The following is a 20,524-nucleotide window of genomic DNA, read 5'->3' as shown; positions in this document are numbered from 1 at the left end:
ATGTGGATAGCTAGCTCCAAATGGACTTAGTGGGGGCTCTCTCTCTCTCTCTCTCTCTCTCTCTCTCTCTCTCTCTCTCTCTCTTTCTCCCCACACACACACACAAACACTCTCTCTCTCACACACACATGTTGTACGGATGTGTTATGGGGGATTTTGAGGGAATTGGAAGTACAGACATGATCATATATGCTCGTATATATGCACAAAGTTCTCAAGAATAATGCAAAACACTTTAAAGTAGAATTTGAAATAAAACCAGAAATAAGCCCTACATGTAGACTGGAGTGAGCTGAGACCACATTCAGCAGCCAGCACACAGAGTAAGCATTTAGGGGCCTACGAGGACTCTGCTCCCGAAGGACACTTTCTCCATCGCCCTGCCTGCCTCGGGAGCCCTGTTCAACACAGCGAGCAGTGTGCTGTAGGTAATGTGTGGCCTGTGGCTGGGCAGACTAGACCAGCTCAGAGACAAATGAGGTTGAGTGTGAAGGAGAGTGGGAAACAGGAGCCTGCAGCAGACCAGGAACTCCTGGGATTCTTTCACCAAGGACACCTGGAAGTAGATGGCAGGTAAAAAACAGGGTGTCCAGGGAGCTAACCCTGGCTCTAAATAACTCACTAGCATCCTGTGTGCAAACGCCTCTGGCCCCGCCCACTCCTACAGATTTTGCCTCTGACCATAGCTGCTCCCACCTCAATCCCAGTCCAAACCTCTATCCCACCAGGGTCAATCGGGCATCAAGACCAATCTCAAGGACTCCCTGATAAAGAAAAGAAAGTCCTGTCCATCGAATCCCCCCCACTCCCTCTACTCTTCCTGAACAGCCTAAGCCTCTGCCGTGGAGCTGGCCAAGCAGAATTGAAATTTAGCTCCGTCATTACCAGCTAGGGCTGAGTCGTTTGGTTTTTATGACCTCACTTTGTGCACCTGTAAAAATGGAGATCAGAGTCCCTGAGATCATTTGTGAACATTGAATCACCATCAGGGATCTAACGATCTTGGCACACAGCAGGCAATGCATAAACGCTACTCTCTCTTTGCTCTTCTGGAAGCTTCTCTTTCCCTGCCTCTCTGGATGAGATAAAGTCCGTTCACATTCTAGGCAGCTTCTGTTGGCTCTCTGCACATTCCGTACACCTCACCTTCCAAACTCAGACACTGCACAGGCTTAAGGCACAGTTTTGAGCTAACACTGTTACTTCAGCTCTTACTTCCAAGTGTCCAGCATTCAGGAGACGAGGCAACTTCGCAGCACAGGGACCTTTCAAAACTCTATTATGCCCACTGCTCTGCCAACTCAGGAGCCAGGTTCACACCATGCAGCATGTGCTAGTCCTATGGATGCTCACTGTGGATGTTTATTGCATGCAAGTTTTACTTTCACTGCCAAAGTACTTTGAAAATAGTTGTGGGTGCAGGCAAGACACAGCAGTTCGGTGTCCCTCCCTCAGGCCTAAATTCTGGGCTAAATTTACCATATTTATCGGTTCATTTTCATTAGAATGTAAGTTGTATGGATCCTGAACATTCTGAACACTACCCATTGCTGCTTTTACCTAGTTATCCATAAGACACTGAAACTACCTTTTAAATATTCAGCTAGGTCTAATGTTGTACATTTGGGATCTACTCAAGATGGTGAGGAAGAAGGATCAAATTTCAAGGCTTGTCTGCATAGAATAGTTATTGTCAAACCTAAACATACCCGGAATGAGAGAGCCTAAACCAAGAATTTGTCTCCATCATATTGGCCTGTGAACATGTTATAGTGATGTGGGATGTCTTTTTGTATGATGTAAATATGTATTGCTTTCATTGGCTATAAATAAAGCTGCTTTGGCCTATGGCAAGGCAGGACAGAGCCAGGTGGAAAATTCAAGCAAAGATGCAGGAAAAGGGTGGAGTCTTAAATTTGCCAGCAGCTGTCCAAGGAGAAACATGCCAGAGTACCACTGGTAAGCCACAGGCCATGTGGAGATACATAGATGAATAGAAACGGGTTAATTTAAATGTAAGAGCTAGCTAGTGATAAGCCTGAGCCATCAGCCAAACATTTATAATAAATATTAAGACTCAGAGTGGTTATTCAGAAACTGGCAGGCAGGAAATAAACCTCCAGTTACATTATAGGACATTTTCCTAGTTGCTACTTGATTTCGGGAGGGTCCAGTCCACGGTAGCTGGTATCTTTCCTGGGCAGGTAGGCCCGAAGAAAGGTAGCTAGGTAAGCTCAGAGAAGCAAGCCAGTAAGTACTGTTCCTCCTTAGTTTCTGCCTCCTAGTTTCTTTCTTGAGTTCCAGCCTTGACATTCCTTGGTGATAGGCTATAACCTGTAAACTAAGGCAAACCCTTCCCTTTCTACAAGTCTGGTCTGGCCAGTATTTTATTCCTGCAACAGAAACCAAACTAGAACATGGGCTACAGAGTAACTTAAGTTGAAGGGTGGCCTGGACCACCTGTGGGATTCTGTCTTAAAAAGTAAAAAGGAGGCTGGGTGTAGTAGCTCAGTGGCACAGTGCTTGCCTAGAATCCCCCAGTGAGGGGCTGGGGTGTGGCTCAGTGGTAGAGCACCTGCCTAGAATCCCCCAGTGAGGTACTGGGGTGTGACTCAGTGGTAGAGCACCTGCCTAGAATGCCCCAGCAAGGGGCTGGGGTGTGGTTCAGGGCTAGAGTACTTTTCTAGAATCCTCCAGTTAGGGGCTGCTTAATAGATTGCAAAGCATTTATCCAGCACGTACAAGGTGCTGGGTTGCATCCCAAAAAGGACAACACACACACACACACACACACACACGCACACACACCTCCTTTCTTTTAAGTGTTCTGTTTCTCTGAGAGGCTATTCTGTCAGGGTAGTGACTGACAGATAGAGTCTAACTCCTGGAGAGACTGACCAACATTCCCCCCCATCCCCCCAAAAAAAATGGAGACAAAATTTCTCTATGTTACAGTCCTTGCTGTCCGGGGAACTAGCTCTGTAGACCAGGTGACCTTAAACTCACAGAGATCCACCTGCTTCTGCCTCCCGAGTACTGGGATTAAAGGTGTGCACTGCAGCCGCCACCACCACCCTACTACTCCTGGATCTTATACATTGACATATAACAGACTGAATTCTGGGTAAAACAGGCTTTCACAAGAAGCCTGCCTCCTTCCTGGAATGGCTCAGCCTGGAGGAGTCACAAAGATGGGAAAATAGAAATACAGACCCCATGCAAGGACTAGGGGGCTGTTGCTGCTCTGCTCGGCCCTGCGAACATATTCCTGCTTCCTTGCTTGCTTTAATTAACCCCCCTCCCCTGACAGCACCCCCTACACACTACCCCATCCTGTCTGAATCACCTTTCCATGACTACCCTTGAGTTTGAGTCTGGGAGAACCTGGAGCTCCTCTGTTAGCACCCAGGCCCATCCCTCAAATGTGTGGCCACTTTAAAAAGGCTAAAGCTCACACACCGAGGTTGTTTGACCTCGGTGCTCCGAGGCGTTCTATGGTCCAGAGCATTAACATCTTTCTGTGCTGTGTCCAGGATCTAGGACCCTAACCAGTGTCTGGACCTTCCACGCTCTTCGTCCCATGTTTCGATGGACCAAATCCTGTGACATGAAACTTCCTATCAGCCCCCTGATGAAGGCTGCTCTCTGAAGAGTCTCTTTGGCACCCACCCCTGTCAGCCCTCAGCAGGCTGTATTCTGTCTCCCCACAGATAGACAGACACACAGACACACACACACCCTCTCATCTTTCTTAAGCTCATCTTCAGACTTACAGGAAGCCTTTCCTTCCCCCTCGGGCTCCATCATGTCCAGATCTCCATATACCACGGGTTTCTGTCTACTGCTCTTCCTCCCACCTCGAGGCCCTTTCCCCTAAGGTGCCCTGCCCCTTCTGAGGAGACTTACTGGTCAGCTTCCTTCTGAACCACCCACTGCAGCTGTATCACCATCTTTCCACGAGCAAGTCTAACATTCCCCACCAACAGTCCCACAGCCGTGGCCACTACTCAGGTGCTCACAATGCCAGCTGCTCGCACCCCACCCCATGCTGTGCTCTGGCCCATGGCCATGGCTTCTGGCTCTCCACAGCCAAGCTTGGTCTCTTCACTAGAGCTCATGAGGCAGACGGAAAGTAGACTTGGCTTGCTGCTGGGATTATTAGGGATGGCACCATGGCAACGGGTGAAGCAGTTTCTCAGGACACTGAAATCAGCTTCCATTTTGGTTCTTGCTGGTTAGGAAACTGATAGGCCTCCTCTGGGCCACATGAAACCACCTGTTTGAACAGGGGCTTCTCCTTACCAAGCACAATGTCTGCGGCTACTCAGTGACTACGGAGAACGTGACTGTGCTGTCTATCTTCCAAGAGGCAAGACAAAGGGGTGGGGCTATTTAACCTCAAAGAAAAAGGGTGTCTCTCTGGCCTTCACCTCCAGGACCCACCCCCTTCTTACTGCCTTTTTTTCCAGCACCAACTTTTAGGGGTGCTGGGATACAGCCTGGGTTCAGACCCACTCTTCTTGTCTCCCAAGTCCTCAGGCCTTGATGTAGCACATCTGGAAAGGCCCTAAAGATTTTGGGTCCCTGGTGCGGGAAGTGTCAACAGAGACAGAGGTCTGGCTCTCAGCGGGGGCATCTCCTTGGCCATACAGACTCCTGTTATGTGAGCTTGATGGGGCCATGGTTGGAACTCTCTCAGAGTTCTTAGGGAAATAGGAGCCCTTTCCTTCCAATACCTTTACATTGTTTTTTATTAATTAAATTTTTTTCCATTAGTATTTCAACATGTTCTCTGTCACACTCAATCTTAGCTCCTAACTTTTACACACATGTAAAGTGTGGGAGTGAGTATGGGGAGAGGCCAGGAAACTACAAAGGGGTCTATGAGAGGCTAGAAGGAGACTTTGGGGTGAACAGATGGGAGGGTAACAGATCACACATGATAGGAAGACAAAGCGGGGACATGGGTGGGGGAGAAGGGTATAAGCAGGGTGGGGCAGGGAGATGGAGGAAAGGCATGTCACACACATCAGTACTGAGTTCGTAAGAAAGGCCATGAGGAAACAGCTATCATGTCAAGTGAGGTAGCCCAGTGTGACGGTTAACACTGACTGCCAACTGACAAACTCTGAAATCACTCTGGAGTCAACCCAAGGGGATGGTTAATCAAGATTAGGTTAATTGAGGTGCTAAAATCCACCCTGAGTGTGGGTAGCACCATTCCAGGGGGGTGGAGCCTGGAATGAGGAAGGGTGTGAAGAGCTTCCTGGCTGGACGCAATATGACTAGATGCTTCAAACTCCTGCTCCATGCTGTCACCGCCATGACGGACCGAGGACCCTCAAACCACAAGCCAAAGTAAACCCTTCCTCTCTTAGGCTGTTTCCAGAAGACATTTTGTCACAGTAAGGAGACAAGTGACCAAGAGCTCAGGTTCAGAAAGATGAAAACTGAATTCTACCCCCACCCCACAGTACCTTTCGACGGCACAGGCTGTGGCCTCGTGGCTGATGGATGAGGAGTAGGTCTGCCACTCTCCCCCAGGCAGCTCTCGAACCTGCACAGTGAAGTACCGGATGGGGGAGGCCCCGTCGCTGCCAGGGACCCACTGGAGACGGAGGCTACGTGCTGTCACTTCCGCCTGGGGTACCAGGAGCTCTCTGGGGGGCGCGGGCCTCTCTGCAACCAGAAGAGGAGAAAAGCAGGGATTCATGAGGGACCATTCCTTGCTCTTCCCTGATGCCTGCCCATGAGAGGCGCTGTGTGGGAGAGGCATAGTGAAAGAAAGTCCTGAGGCTAGGGAGTTGGTCTAGCCTGGTAGGTAATATATTTGCCATACAAACTGAGGATCCAAGTTCAGACCCCAGATCCCACATAAAAATCTGTGCATAGTGGTGATGCCTTTAATTCTGGTGCTAGGGAGGAGGGTGGAGACAGGCAGAGAGCTGGGGCCTACTGGCCAGCCAGCCTCACCTAATGGGAGAGTTCCAGGTCCCATTGAGACACTCTGTCTTAAGAAACAGGGCAGATTGGCATCTGAGGAAGGAAGGCGACACCTAAGACTGGACCTCTGATTTCTTTTATTTTTCTCTCTCTTATTTTTCCTCTTGGTTTCTAGAGACAGGGTTTCTTTGTGTAGCTGGCTGGCCGCGAACTCACAGAGATCTGCCTGCCTCTGTCTCCTGAGTGCTGGTATTAAGGTGTGGATCACTACCACCCGGCAGAACCTCTGATTTCTTTATGCGCCCACACATGAACACATGTACACATGTGCTTCCCCTGGCATGCACACAAAGAGAGACAAGCAAGCGAGTCCTAGGTTTGGGAGAGGAGGTTGTCCTACAGCTCACTTTGGATGCACCAGATCAGGTCTGACTGGGCAGCAGGGCTTGCTCACATAGCAGAACCAGGCAGAAATGGGTGTCTCCAGAGGCCCCGGGCCCTACCAGGAAGGGCAACTATGTCTGAATGACAGCTGACGTCTCTGGCGGTGATCTTCTAAACCACTCAAGCCTCCTTTGAACGCTGTCTGATTTGGGGGCTGAGCTCATCTTTAAAACCTAATTTCTTTTTCTTTCTAGTTAACCTGAGTCTAACACATGAGAGGAATCTGCTGAGTTCTCCCGGGAAGTGGAAGGTGAGAGCAGGTGGGGATCCCTGTGGGCTGCTAATGGTTTCTGAGGGGTTAGAATGAAGGGTGCTTGGGACCAGCCTTGGCCTTGAATGGGTACCATGTGCCTGACACTGTGATCCTGTCCCCCATTGATTTCAACAGAGGGTTCCATAGAGGGAGAAATAATTGTTTAATTGTTTATCATGACGACTATTGATTCTGATTAAAATGTGTGGCGTGTAATAAAGCAGCCATCGATCGTGGGTCCCGCAGTGACAGGGATGTGAGAGGCACTTCGATCTGGCTCAATCAGGGCTCCTGGCTGGGAGTTTGCACACTGGCTGGAAGCTTGATTTCTGCAGGCCTGAGGAAGAGCTGGGCTCCCTGGCCAGTTTCAAAGGCTTTCTATGGACACACTGCCACTGGAAATGGCTCAGGCTCCCTGTCCCTAAGTCTACTAGAACCTGGTCAGAAGTCAAAGTTCTCCACACCTAAGTGGCTGGGGGATGGGTAGGGAATGGTGGCCCTGTGCCCAGGCACCTAGCTGGCATGACCAGGCCAAGCTGGTCCGCCAACAGAAGGGTGTCTATGTATATATTTTCATGGGGACCTGGCTCAAGTCCTGTAAGGGTCACAGCAAACCTTCCTTACCCATCCTTTGACCCCAAAGGGTTCATGGGTTGGAGAGAAAGCTCAGCTGGTAAAGTGATTCTGGTTACAAGCACGAGGACCAGAGTTGGATCCCCAGAACCCATGTGAAAAGAATCCCAGTGGGGTGGTGCTTATAATCTGGGGAAATGGGGGCAGGTGGATCCCTGTGGCTCGCTGGCCGGTTAGCCTGGACAAATCAGCAAGTGTCAGGCCACTGAGAAACCCTGTTTCAAGGAACAAAGTAGAGAGTGTCTCAAGAGACCCCTGAGGCTGCACTTTAGCCTACAAACCCATGCATATGTGTATACACTGCACATGCATACAAACACCCACTTGCACAAAACTCACACAAACAAGTATACCTGCGAACATGCACACACAAGTATGTATGCAACCACACACACAATTAGCGTTGGGCACTCCTAAGGAGTGCATGACCAGGGGAAGAAGGCGAGGGCCAAGGGTGGCTACCTGTGGGTCCCTGAGCGAAGCCTATGCCATTGGTTCTTAAGAACACTACTAAGTCTCTGGGGAGCAGGCTACAGCTGCCAATCTCTGGAGGACCCTCCCGGCACCCATCGTTTGGATCCTGGTTCCCCCCAGTGCCATGGGCATTGAGGTCAAATCACTACTCTGAGTTCAAGCACAATCTTCCCCAAAGGACCCAGTGAGAGCATCCACTTGCAGAGTTATGGAGGTAACAAGGAATGTGCCAGTGAAGCCTAGCCCAGGTGTCTGGCCAACGGGAGGGCAGTCAGCGTCTGGGGAGAACACAGTAGTAATACGTGCACACCTGCAAGGAGGGGCAAGATGTTAGCTTCCGAAAAGACAGAGACAGCGTCTTCCCAAACATGTGGCGACTGTGGCTCGGTGGGTCTAGTGTTTACCTAGCATGAACGAGGACTGGGTGGGCTTGGTCTCCTGCACCCTGTAAAGACGGGTGTAATGGCATACACCTATAGTCCCAGCATGTAAGATGCAGAAGCGGGAGGATCTGGAGTTCGAGGCCAGCCTGGGTTATATGGCCATTAGATGATATACCTGTACGCTTTAAGATTATTTTTGTCCTACAGAGATCAGGCTGCCCCACCTCCTACAATTGGCATGTCCCTGCTGTGAAGGTTAAACTTTCTGCAGGGGTGACTGGGCCCCATAAACAAGGCTCCTCCCTACCTCTGCAGCCCCAGCCACCACAGTCTTATTTTGAACACACAGAAACCTATGAGCCCAAATTAACCTTCCTTTTTAAAATTATTTTTCTGGGGGTATTTTGTTACAGCAATAGTCTGACTGGCAGCTTGAAGCTGGGAACAGAAAAGGTGATACCTGGAGGGGAGTGGCGCACGGTGCCCTGTGCCTGCCTCCTTCCTCTGTTAGACTTAAGTGCTCTGAGTTCGACTCCTGGATCCATGAAATGGCCTGCTTTAGATCTTGTAATAAAAGGTGCCACCAATGCGGCAATGGCACGCATTCACATTTGTTGAGCATCTACATCACACCAGCGCAGCTCCTGGGAGCCTCGCTAATGACGAGAAAAGCCATCTGCATGTCCGGGCGTTGTGCTAACTGCACCACACAGGCCTCCCAAGGCAGTGCCATAGCAGAGAGAGGGGAAGGGTTTGCCCAAGGCCTCACAGCCCTGAACCTTGAGCGCCAGGTGTTTCCCAGGCCTCCTGGCCTAGTTCCTCAGACCTCTGGGTCTGGCCGTGAGGGCATCTGGGCACAACATAATAATATCACTGCTATTTTAGAGTAGATATCATCATGGACTGGTAACCATAGCAACTAATTGAGCAGAATAATACGGTATTAGCTGAATCTACGGTAATGGGGATGCTGCTACTGACTGACACTTCTTAGTAGATGGAGGATAGGACCCTTACCTGGGATCCCAGCCTTGTGCTCTTCTGCCCCCCAGTTAGCTAGCTGCAAGGGGTGCTGGGAGGTAGATACTAGGTTAGACAGGATGTGGAAGGCTAGCTGAAAGGGAGACTCCACGAGGTCATCACTTGGTGGTGATGCAACTCTTTGGGGGTCACCTACATGACGTTTATAAGCAAACCCCTACCACTGTGTACTGTAAAGAGACCCAATAAATTCTCTGGCTCTCCACGTTGAATTTTGGTGGAGGCATGGCTTTGGAAGAGAGGCCCTTTGGGCTGCGGTGTAAGGTTCTAGAGCAGTGGTTCTCAACCTGTGGGTCGCAGCCCCCAGGTTCGCATATCAGGTATCCTATATATCAGATCTTTACATTACAATTCATAACAGTAGCAAAATTGCACTTAGGAAGTAGCAACAAAAATAATTTTATGGTTGGGCGTCACTGCAACCTGAGGAACTGTGTTAAAGGGTCGCAGCATTAAAAAGGCTGAGAACCACTGTTCCAGACAAAGCTCTGTGCTACCCTGGGCTAGCCTCTCTGAGCTGCACTTCTCGCCTCCTGTCTGAGACAGTGGGCAGGTGGCCAACAGTTGTGCTTCAAGGACACTCTGCTAACACGCCTGGCTCAGAGCCGGGGACCTGGCTCAGCAAGTACTGTGCCTGTAGAGCGTGCATGCCTGTAGAGCGTGCACGAGGACACAACTTCTGCTCTCCTGCACCTGCAAAAAAGCCAGACAGCACAGCCCATGTCTTTAACCCCAGGGCTGGAGAGGCAGAGACAGGAGAACCCCCTGGAACTTGTTGGCCAGCCAGCCTAGCCCAAACAGCCAATTATAGGCTCAACGAGAAACTGTCTCAAAAAACAAGGTGGGGGATGTTAGAGGAAGACACTCGACTCTGACTTCCACATATATGCACATGCATATGCCTGAGCACACACACCCACCTCTGCCGCATACACTTAAAAAAAATAACAACCTGCCCAGCTCCATGTCTGGCCCAGGCTTCTGGGCGCTGACTAACCAGCTGTGTGCCCTGCCGTCTACACTCAGATCTGGGGCTGGGAGCTTACCTCTCTTCTCGGTGGTGATGACTGTGGCCTCCAGAGGTTCTCCCCAGCCCTGTCTCGTCTTAGCGGACAGTCTGAAGATGTATGCAGATTCCGGGGCCAGCTCTGTGGCTGTGAACTGCCGCACTGTGGCACCCACCTCAACGGTGGTGAAGGTGTGGGGACTGCCGCTGGCCAGGCGGTAGGCAATCTGGTACCCTGTGGGAGGGGTTGGGGACAGAGTCAGGGAGTCAGCTGAGCCATTTATTTTCTTGCTTGCCCAGAAAACCTACGCTCCCGACACCCCATAATCAGCCCAGATTGGAAACCCAAACACGGCCTACCCTCTGCTCCTTCCTGATTTCCAAAGGCCGCGGGGCGCATATTGAAAGGGAGCGCACAGCCCTGGTGATGAGTGTGGGTTGCCTGAGCTCAGTCCTCTGTGGAACTTGTCTCACAGTTCATCCTTCACGGGAACAAGATGTGAAAACAGCTTCATCTTTCCTCAGGATGCTGCACACTTGGAGAATGCCACCAGACCCAGGACCCCTCATTGTTCCCCACGGGAGGTTGTCATGAGCCAGTGCCTCTGGCTCTTCCATCCCCTTCCACCGCCCCTCCTATGGTGCAGATCTTCCCTTCAACCCGGCAGGAGAGGCCAGAGCCTGCCCTCAGCAGGTGATTTCACACTTCTCACAGCAGGAGCAGAGCCTGCAGCGGGCAGGACCACTGCTAGGTTAGGCTTGCATTATTCAGCCCCCTTGCTAGTTTTCCCCTGCTATGCTACTACCTTCCCCACATTCTCATCTTCCACGATTCCAGCCACTCAGCCTCCCCCACCCAGGCCTCCTGAGTTTGGAGGCTCCACGTTAAATAGTTCAATACCCCTTCTGTTAATTTCCATAACTCCAGAGCGGCAGGGTTTGCCTGGCTCCGCATGTCTCTCTGAGTTCCTTGATTATGAAGGGGTCATGGTTGATCAGACATTATTAATGATCAAATCCCACCAACCAAGCAACCCCAGTGCCTGCCTGTCGGCTTCTGAAGAGGCCTTGCCAATTTTCCCAGACCCAACCGTGAGCCACGGGGCAGACTGCCTTCTGGGCTCATGGACCACGTGTGGTCCGGCTTCTGATTAAAACCAGAATGTATGGGGTGCTGTGACATCTAGAAAAAAATTAATGACAACCCAAGTGATCACATTAAACAAGGGGGACTTAGCAGGGGAGAAAGAACAGCATCAAAGGCCACACTGGTCCTCCATGGCTCTGCCTGTCAGGGCAGCCTGGGAGTGGGGGCCGCCTGCAGGGACCAGGATGGAGGTCTGCTCACCTCCTGCCAATCACCTCCTCCTACACAGCTTGGACAGTCCTCTGGATGCCCTCAGGTGGTACTTTTGTTCCTCCTGTTGCTCCTGGCTTAGCCTTTGGCTCTAGGGCTTTTCCAAGATGCCTACAATTTCCCCAGCTGTTTGCTGAATTTCTTCCAGTTCTCCACTGGGAGACCAGGAGGACACCCACACAGAGGTCAGATTGAGCATACCCTGACCTTCAGACCTAGCCATGGCGGGTCACTTATAGGGTCGTTATCATTGTCTTGTAGGCTGGATGACACAACCTTCAGCCATGTTCAGAGTGATGCCCGGTGACATGAGATGCCAACCCCAGACTCCCAAATGACCATTATGGCCACTGCCTATCTCTGAGGGACCAGCTTTTCTCTCTGCCGTGGAGTCTAAGTGTTCTGAGGCTCCCAGCAGCTGCTCCAAGACTCTTGCTCTACTTATTTACTGAGTAAGGACTGCAGCCTAGAGATTGTTGGCCAGTCGTTCTAGGCCATCACTTTTCCCATGGCACTCAGTAATGGGAAATGGAGCTTGGGTGCTCCAGGGGACACAGTCTTAGGCCTTCGGAGATATAACAAGAAGATGTACAGTAGCTGGACAGCCATGTGCAGGGCACATGGTTCCTACAGTCTCACTCTGAGGAGGGCTAACAGCAGTGGTCCCCAGCGGTCAAACACATTGGGGCAAGGCGTCTGGAAAGGTTATGGTTTGCCCTGGGTTGCTGATGGTGCCCCAGGTCTGTCCTACTTTCTCTAAAAAGAACCCCCTGCACTTCCAGAGAGGAGACAGCCCCTCTTAGCTTTTGCCAGCTTCCAGGAGTGTTCAACATTAGACACTGTGATAGAAATTGTCATATAGAGTTCATGCTTGAGAACCATGCAATCAAGTTATGGAAAAATCGCCACCCAGCGAAAACACCCCTGGGTATTTACCCTAAAGTCTCCAAGTTGACACAGCACAGAGACACTTGTGTGTCTGTCTAACATCTAGCACTGTTGACAGCAGCCATGCTGTGGAGCCAATCCAAGTATCTGACAGCCCAGGAGTGGGTAAGGAAAATGTACGGTCTGTGCAATAAAATAAAAAATTAACTTATGTGCATGTTCCTACTTGTCTCTCAGTGCACCATGTGTGTGTGTAATGTCCAGAGGCCAGAAAAGGACATCAGCTCCCTTTAAACTAGAGTTACAAGCAATTGCAAGGTATGAAGTGTGGTGCTAGGAATTGAAACCATGTCCTCTGCAAGAACAGCAAATGCTGTTAACTGCTGAGCCATGCCCTGATCCCACACAATTTCCCCTGACCCCTGAATATACAAAAATACCTCTTTTTCCATTTATAAAGAAGAATGAAGTTATATTGTTTTTATATAAAAATCATAGGAAGTTACATATATTGAGAAAGCGCAAATGAGAGATCATGTTCTTAGGTTTTCTATAGGTAACATAAAATCATATACACATACATATACATGCACACATGCACATATATGTTATAAAAGTAGAAGTTAGCTATACAGGTGGTAAAAGGAGCCCATGGGAGGGGAGGGGAAGAGGAAAGAGAAGGGTGGAGAACGAGAGCTTGAGAAAATTAAGAATATAATAACATTTTGTAATGTTTTCAGTAGGTTTATGATTTTGTAGGCCATACTCATAGTGTCTTGGAGCTCACGCAGCCCATGGCCCTGCGTTGGTTACTCCTGTTAGACCCTGCACCCTGCTGGCCCCTCTGTGAGAGGGTTTCCCAGCAGAAACTGTTCTACAGCTGCAGAGATATGCTTGGACTGGCACCTGGCTCTGCCAATCCCCAACCCTGTTATGTGAAACGTGACGCTCACATACACAACCTCTGTCTCTTGAGCTTGAAGAGGGAACCACAGGTCACATCTCACAGGCTGTTGGGGCTCCCTGTGCTGCAGGCAACCGGCTACATCTCACAGGGACAGGGCGGGTCCAGGAAGGCCTGCCTTGTAGTCATTTCTCAACTACAGGTGTTCACTGGCATTCCTGGGAAGATGTCTCCCCTTTGTTAAACACCCTGCAAGACCGATATCTTATTAACAAACGTCAATATCTGTCAACAGCTTGAAGTCACAGTTCTATAGGAAAATTATCTTGGGCTGTCTCAGTCCCTAAATAGCATTTACTGCCTACCTCTGTGACTAGCAACTTCTGATGATTAGGTAAATCCTTTGATATGTACAGACATAGCCTTGACTTCCACCAACCACCCAAAGCTAAGCATGTTGTCAGAGAGCATCGGAGGCCTGTAACAGTGACTTTCTGGCTCTGCTGTAACATGCCTACCCAAGGTCCACATGAACATGTTTACAAACTGTCCTGATTTATGATTTTCTTTGCTCCGTTGCTAGGACAATCCCACAAACTGTTACCAAACTGAAACTTGGAATTTGGGGATAACCCAAACCGTTGTTCCTGGGCCATGCTCATATTTTGATATTTTGCTCCAGAATAAACTATCTCCCTTTGAGGTGAGAGCTGTGTCTCTTCTTGTTTTGCATCAACACACATGACCAGAAAACAGTAACAGCACCTGGTCTCTACCCTCTGTGAGTGCAGAAGCTGCTGCCATGGCTGCCCCCTCACAGGGGTATTCTAGGGCTCTTTGTGGCACCTGCAGTTATTTTTCATGTATGTTTTCCTTCCCCAAGGGCCCCTTCTATCAGTACCTCTGCCTCCTCAGTTCTACAGAAGCCTCAGGCCTAGCTCTGGAGTTGCTAGGACTAATACCTAACCTTCCTCACTGTGGCGGTTTGAAAAGGAATGGCCCCCACAGATTCATGCGTGTAAAAGCTCGGCCCACAGGGAGTGATGTTATTAGGAAGTGTGTCATCGTGGAGGTGGGCTCTGAGGTTTCATATGCTCAAGCCATGCCCGGTATGACACACAGTCTCCTCCTGCTGCCTGCAGATGGAGATATAGAACTCTCAGTTCCTTCTCCAGCACGATGTCTGCCTGTGCACTGCGATGTCCCACCATGACGGTAATGGACTCTGAAATTGTAAGCCATCCCCAATGAAATGCTTTCCTTTATAAGAGTTGCCATGTCCGTGGTGTCTCTTCACAGCAGTAGAAACCCTAACTCAGACACTCACCTTGGTCAGCACGCAGGCATTGCCCAGCCATGCCAGGGTTTATCGAGTTATCTGCTCCTGGCGCATGTTCAGTCTGAGCTCTGCAGAGACCGGGTCACTTTAAAGTAGGACCCTCTATGGAAACATGTATCTACACCACTGTCTACTTCTTTAGAGACCAGGGCAATGGCCCAATTTTAAATTCTTTTAGTTTTTCTTAATGCTTAGTTTTCTAAATTGTGATTTAAGTATATGTTTGTAAGTATATGCCATGTGTGTGGGTGCACTTGGAGTCCAGCATAGAGCATCAGCTGAAGTTACAGTTGTGAGCCACCAACATGGGTGCTGGGAACTGAACTCAGGTCCTCTGCTAGAGCAACAGACACTCTTAACCACTGAGCCGTCTCTCAAGCCCCACAAGTCTAAGATCTTGTGACTGGAAATGATATCTCTAGTCACGAAGTCAGTACTTACTAACGGCATTTTTGAAAACCTCCAGATTGAAGTTGCCTTTCTTTAAGAAAAGAAAAGGACATTAATCTAGGTCTATTGGCACCAGCCTGTAGTCCCAGCTCCTCGGGAGGCTGAGGCAGGATGCCTGAAAGCTCAAGTCAGTCAAGGCCAGCCAGGGCGATGTAGCAAGACTGCATACCTGAGAGATGGCTCGGTGGGTAAGACCACTGGCTGCTCTTCAAGAGGACCCAGCTTCAATTCCTAGCACTCATACAGCAGCTCACAACTTTCTAATACTCCAGTTCCAGGGGATACGATGCCCTCACACAGACAAATGTGTACACACACACACACACACACACACAGACACACACAGACACACACACTCCAATACACACATAAATAAAAAGCCCTATGTTAGTGCTGAGCAAGTGGGGACTCTTGGTGTCCTGAGAGGACACAGCATGACCGCCACGTATAAAACCGTCTACCCTGGAGCGGGCACAGGCAGCCATCTAGAGATGATTTCAGCATGTAGGTGGTAAGCACCCGTTATCTGCAGACACTATGCCATTTATCTGAGGACTTGACTCTGGGCAGATTAGGATTTCCCCAGGGATCCTGGAGCAATCCTGGATTGTCTAGCCCAGTAGGGCCCTCCCTCTCACGGAAGGGGATTCTCGCTGCAGAGCTACCTTCAACCCTGACCCTTCTGTCTCTGAAACAGAAAGAGAAGAATATCTACCTGGGACAGCCACCGTGTAAACTCAGGAGATAATGTATGGAAAACATACGGCACAATGTCATTTGTCCCTAACTGCAGGAAATCTGGGTTATTATTGTCTATCTCCAATCCACTTCCCACACTGAGCTATTACCGAGAGAAAACTCCGCAGCCTCGGGCTCCTGTTTGTACCTTCCTATTATTTTCCCTCCAATGAATGTGGCATCATTAGCAGGCCCTGCACCCTGGTGTGTTGAACATAAGAATTAACACCCGCTCCTCACCCTGACACGCCGAAGAGACTATTGGCTGGACCGCGGCGGTCTTTTCCCTGCACACCCTCAGTGTGAGAGAGGCGGCTGCAGAAGAGTTCTTGCATTTTTAGAGAATAATGGTGGATGGTGTTCAGAGCTAAGAGCGTTTCCGAGGATGAGGCTTCTTACGTAATTACGGTTGCAGCCCGATCGGAGCATTAGCGGGCAGGATTTCAGTGAGCCGGGGTCAGGAGGCTGCCGTGTGTGTTTGCAGAGAATGGGTGCTCTGACTGGAGAGGAGGAGGAGAATGGGGCCCGAGAGAAGTCCTGGTTTTAAGGTTATGGATGAATTGTGATAATACGGGCATTGAAGAGAGCAAGGCCAAGCATGAGGGACATCGATCCGAAGGGAAGATTAAAATGCGCAATGAGAGGCCTGTGCTGGCTTCTGAATGTGCTGGAAGGTGGAGGCGGTACTGCAAGCCCAGAAAAGCTGGGTAGGATGATACAGCCGTGAACTACAAGCCTCGTGGGGGTCCCCACTCCTTGATGTCTGACCCTGAGAGCTGAAACAGCTATCTGGGGCTTTGTCTTGACATTCACGGCAGCTGAGAACCTTTTATGAGCTGTACTGATGGCCAACAATCACAGGTATCGTGTTCCCCGATGATGCTCAGGTTCCCAAAGCAAGGCCATCAGCATCAGTGCTGCTAAGCCTTGATGACGGTTTAGAGGCTACGATACCCCCACTTACACCCACAAAGGCGTCAAAGAACCCAGAAGTAGTCCCGGGAAGTCCCAAGTTTAGCCCACGGCCTATGGCTATAGTTTTGCAGCTTATCTACTTGAGGACTGGGAACGTAAAAATGTTACAGCAGGGTTCTCCAAACGTGTTCAAGGTTAGTGTTAGGTCTTGGCTGGCCAGGGGCCCTTCTGGTGGGTGGGAAAGGAGGGGAACTTAAAATGTCTGGGCCTGGGTTGGCACAGTTCTGAAGAGCACATGCGGAAGCCTAGCTTAACAGTGTTCAAGGGTGTGTGGAGCAGTCTGCCAAGTTGCAGCGGGTGGCTATACTCAGTTAGTCCCATGCAACCCCCAAGAGGAGGCTTCCAACTGCTCAGAACTCTCCACAGTAAAATATTTACCATGCAAACAAGCAAGTGTTTTCTCCCTCCAGGCACCCGGCACTGTTTCACGCTGTTAATCTCGTTGGGAAATGCAAGGACATGTTTTCATATAGACTGGGAGGGAAGGTGTGAACTGCGGAAGAGTCCACATGCTTAGATGGCCACCCTGGCAGCCTGAGCAGGAAAGCCAGGCAAATGGATTATTTCCTTTCCACTCCAGCAACAACCTGGATCTTTAGGAACCCGTTTGTCTTTCTTTCCTACAGCATCCATGGTCTGGTGTGCTGGCTGTAATGATACCCAGGTGACGGGGTCACCTAGGCAGCATTTGCTACCTCCAGATGCCTTTACAACAAAAGATGCTGAAAGACCATATTGTCTGCTTTACAGACAGTTTCTGCCGTCTGACTTAGCATTTGTATGTAGCGGTTAATCTTCTTGGCTCTGGAATCAACCAAGAGACATGCCTCTGAAGGGAGGCGTGAGGACATTCCCAGGAAGAATTCACTAAGGGAGGGGCACTCCTCCAGAGTGGGCAGTGCTGTCCAGCAGCCCAGAGACAAGGAGACTAGAGGGAAAGCAAGCAGTGCTTTGCCTGCCCACTTCTGCTCCTTGCTGAGAAGTGCATCTGCTCTTTTGTTGTTCTATTGCTGCTACCCTTCCCTGACACTGGAATCCAGTTACTTCCAACATGGACTGGGGAGCAGTGGTTCTCCAGGAATCCTCCAGGTTCTAGGTACCAGATTGGGATACCTGAGGTATCCAGACTCATGGGAAGGACCAGCTACCCCGTTATCAGCCTCTCCATGTAGATGGCCATTGTTGGAGTCCCCAGCCTGTCTCTAAAAAATTCCCCTTGTAATATATAGGCATCTCATTATTGATCTTCTACAGAATACTGACTAATACAGGGTACTGAAGTTTGTAAATATCACCCACTTCTTCCCTATGTGTTTTGGATTTTCAGTGATGGGCCCATCAGGACTTCACATGAAATCTAAAGGTCCCAGTTAAGAACACAGAACAGTGGGTAAGAGCACTTGCTTTGCCAGCATGAGGATGAGAGTTCAAATCTCTGACACACATGTGAAAAGTCAAACGTGGCTGTATGTATATGTCTATAACCCCAGCACTGTGGGGGACAGAGAAAGGAGGGTCACTAGAGTGTGTGAACCACCAGCCTATCTCCAGATTCATGGAGAGACCCTGCCTCATGGGAATAAAGCAGAGAGTGACAAAGCAGGACACCCAGGCTCCCCTCTGATCTCCATGTGTGCACAGGTGCCTGCACCTGAATACCCGTGGGTGCACACACACACACACACACACACACACACACACACACACACACACACACCAAAAGCAGAGCGATGGAGAACAGGGGACACAATCTGCCATCAATACACACAAAGCCAATTTCTGGCCTGGCCTGGCCCCATGTAGTACAGGGTCCCACAAGCCAGCACCAGGATCAGAGGCCCTCCAGCCAGAAGCCACAGGCTAGCAAATGGTATAGAAACGCTCTCATTTATTGAGCACTGAATGTGGCAAATGTTTTTTTCTGAGTGTTCATTGCTGAAGCGGAGGGAGGTGTAAATGGGGAAACAAAATGGGGAAACAGGCCTGGGAATCCAAGTGACTTTAATATGTATTCCTTTTAAAATGTATTCAGTTAGTACATGGCATGTCAGAGCCCAGGAAGTGGGGTTTTTGGGGTCTTAATCACTAACCATTTTGCTTCCCTCCTTACTATAATGCAGAACCTAAGGCCCTGGGAGAAGTACCAACAGCCCTCTGACAGTAGTGCCACACAAATTGCAGGCTACAGCCGCCTCCTTTGCTGCATAAACAAACCTGCTTAGATGCACAGCCCTGTAAATATGTGTGTTTCCTTTTAATTTCTTTCAGACAGGGTCTCATATGTGAGATCTATGGCCCAGGCTGGCCTTGAACTCACTAAGTGACTGAGGGTAACCTTCAACTTTCATAATCTTCTGCCTCCACATCCCGAGTACTGGGATTACAGGGGTGTGCTACACACCCAGTTTATCAGGGTTTCATACAGGCGAGTACTCTGTCAACTGAGCTACACTCCAAACCCCATTTGGGCACAATGTCCAGAGACAGGAATAACTGGGCGAGAGGTGGCCCTGAACATCTTTCCCATGTGTGGCTCTCTAGAGGCTTCACAGACAACATCCCAACAAGGGTGTGTGAGGAGTGCTGTCCTCACACCCTGCCATGCGTTCAGAGGGACATGAGCTCTCACGGTTCTGGGTCTGATGGATGTGACCCGGCATGCTCCTGCTGCCTAAATCTCAGGTTGCGGGGCTCTGTGACCAGCACAACAAATGCTCCAAGACGTTTTGAAGAGTCAGAAGCAAACTGACAGTCCCATCTGGAAAGATGCCCTCTATGAGTGTGGAAGAGACACAGGGAGGGCAGGTGGCTAACTTGGAGGGGTGTGTGCTGCAGCCTGACCGTCCTCAGCGAGGGACTAGCAGGAGGGATCCATAGTGGGTTCTTTCTTCGGTGGACCATGAACAGGGGAAGTCACTTATGGGCTAAGGCATTCATGCGTTATCCAGATCCTGACTGGTGGGTTTGTTGTGAATGTCATCTTGTTTAGTTAGCTATTCTGATTTTATTTAGCCTGTGTGTATGTGTGTGTGTATGTATATGTATGTGTGTGTATGTATATGTATGTATGTATGTATGTATGTATGTATGTATGTATGTATGTATGTGTGTGTATGTGTATGTCTCCTGTCTCTGTCTCTGAGGAGCTAGGATTAGAAGTGTGTGTTACCAAGCCTGGCTTTTATTTTTAAAAACCTAAGTTTTGGGGACTACAGAACTGAACTACCTTCCAGGATCTATAAAGTCCTCTTCACTCCCTTGTACGTGCCACCCCCTGCACTATCTGACCTCTGAAGAGTCTCCATCAGCAAGGCCCTCCCCAACAGCCCTCCATCCCCAGAAACTGTATAAACTCCTTTCCCCTTGGACCCTGCCTTTAATTCAGCACTGAAAATGCCGTCATCTCTTGTGGGACACAGGAAGCTGCAAACCCATTAGAGCCAGCCTTACTGACCGTGTGGAGCACGAGGCTCGTTTCAGAATCCTATCACTTACGTCTCAGGGTCTAACATTTCAGTTTGTAGACGCACTGCAAACTAGGGAGGATAAACCTCCATTCTTTGTAAACCATACGGTCGGTGGCATTCAATCAGAGCAGCAACAGACAGACAGAAGGAAGCCTTCTATGACTCTTGCAGGAGGACCCCAAGTAAGATCCTGGCCCTGTATGTGCATGGGAGGCACTGGTTAGTAGTG

At 49.7% G+C, this 20,524-nt stretch overlaps 1 protein-coding gene across 1 annotated transcript in view; it reads right to left on the bottom strand.

Annotated features, from left to right (window-relative positions):
* Nucleotides 1–20,524, bottom strand: part of Sdk1 (sidekick cell adhesion molecule 1) — a 622,567-nt gene that overhangs the window by 82,743 nt on the left and 519,300 nt on the right. Inside the window, exons 28-29 of the mRNA XM_026789743.1 lie at nt 10,218–10,412; nt 5,478–5,679 (exon numbers count right to left, since the gene is read on the bottom strand). Of these exons, the coding sequence (XP_026645544.1) occupies nt 5,478–5,679; nt 10,218–10,412 (397 nt within the window). The remainder of the gene's footprint in view (nt 1–5,477; nt 5,680–10,217; nt 10,413–20,524) is intronic.

This window comes from Microtus ochrogaster, unplaced genomic scaffold (assembly GCF_000317375.1).
Source record: "Microtus ochrogaster isolate Prairie Vole_2 unplaced genomic scaffold, MicOch1.0 UNK27, whole genome shotgun sequence".
In the NCBI taxonomy this organism is placed as follows: domain Eukaryota; kingdom Metazoa; phylum Chordata; class Mammalia; order Rodentia; family Cricetidae; genus Microtus; species Microtus ochrogaster.
This window is presented reverse-complemented; position numbering and strand designations above follow the sequence as displayed.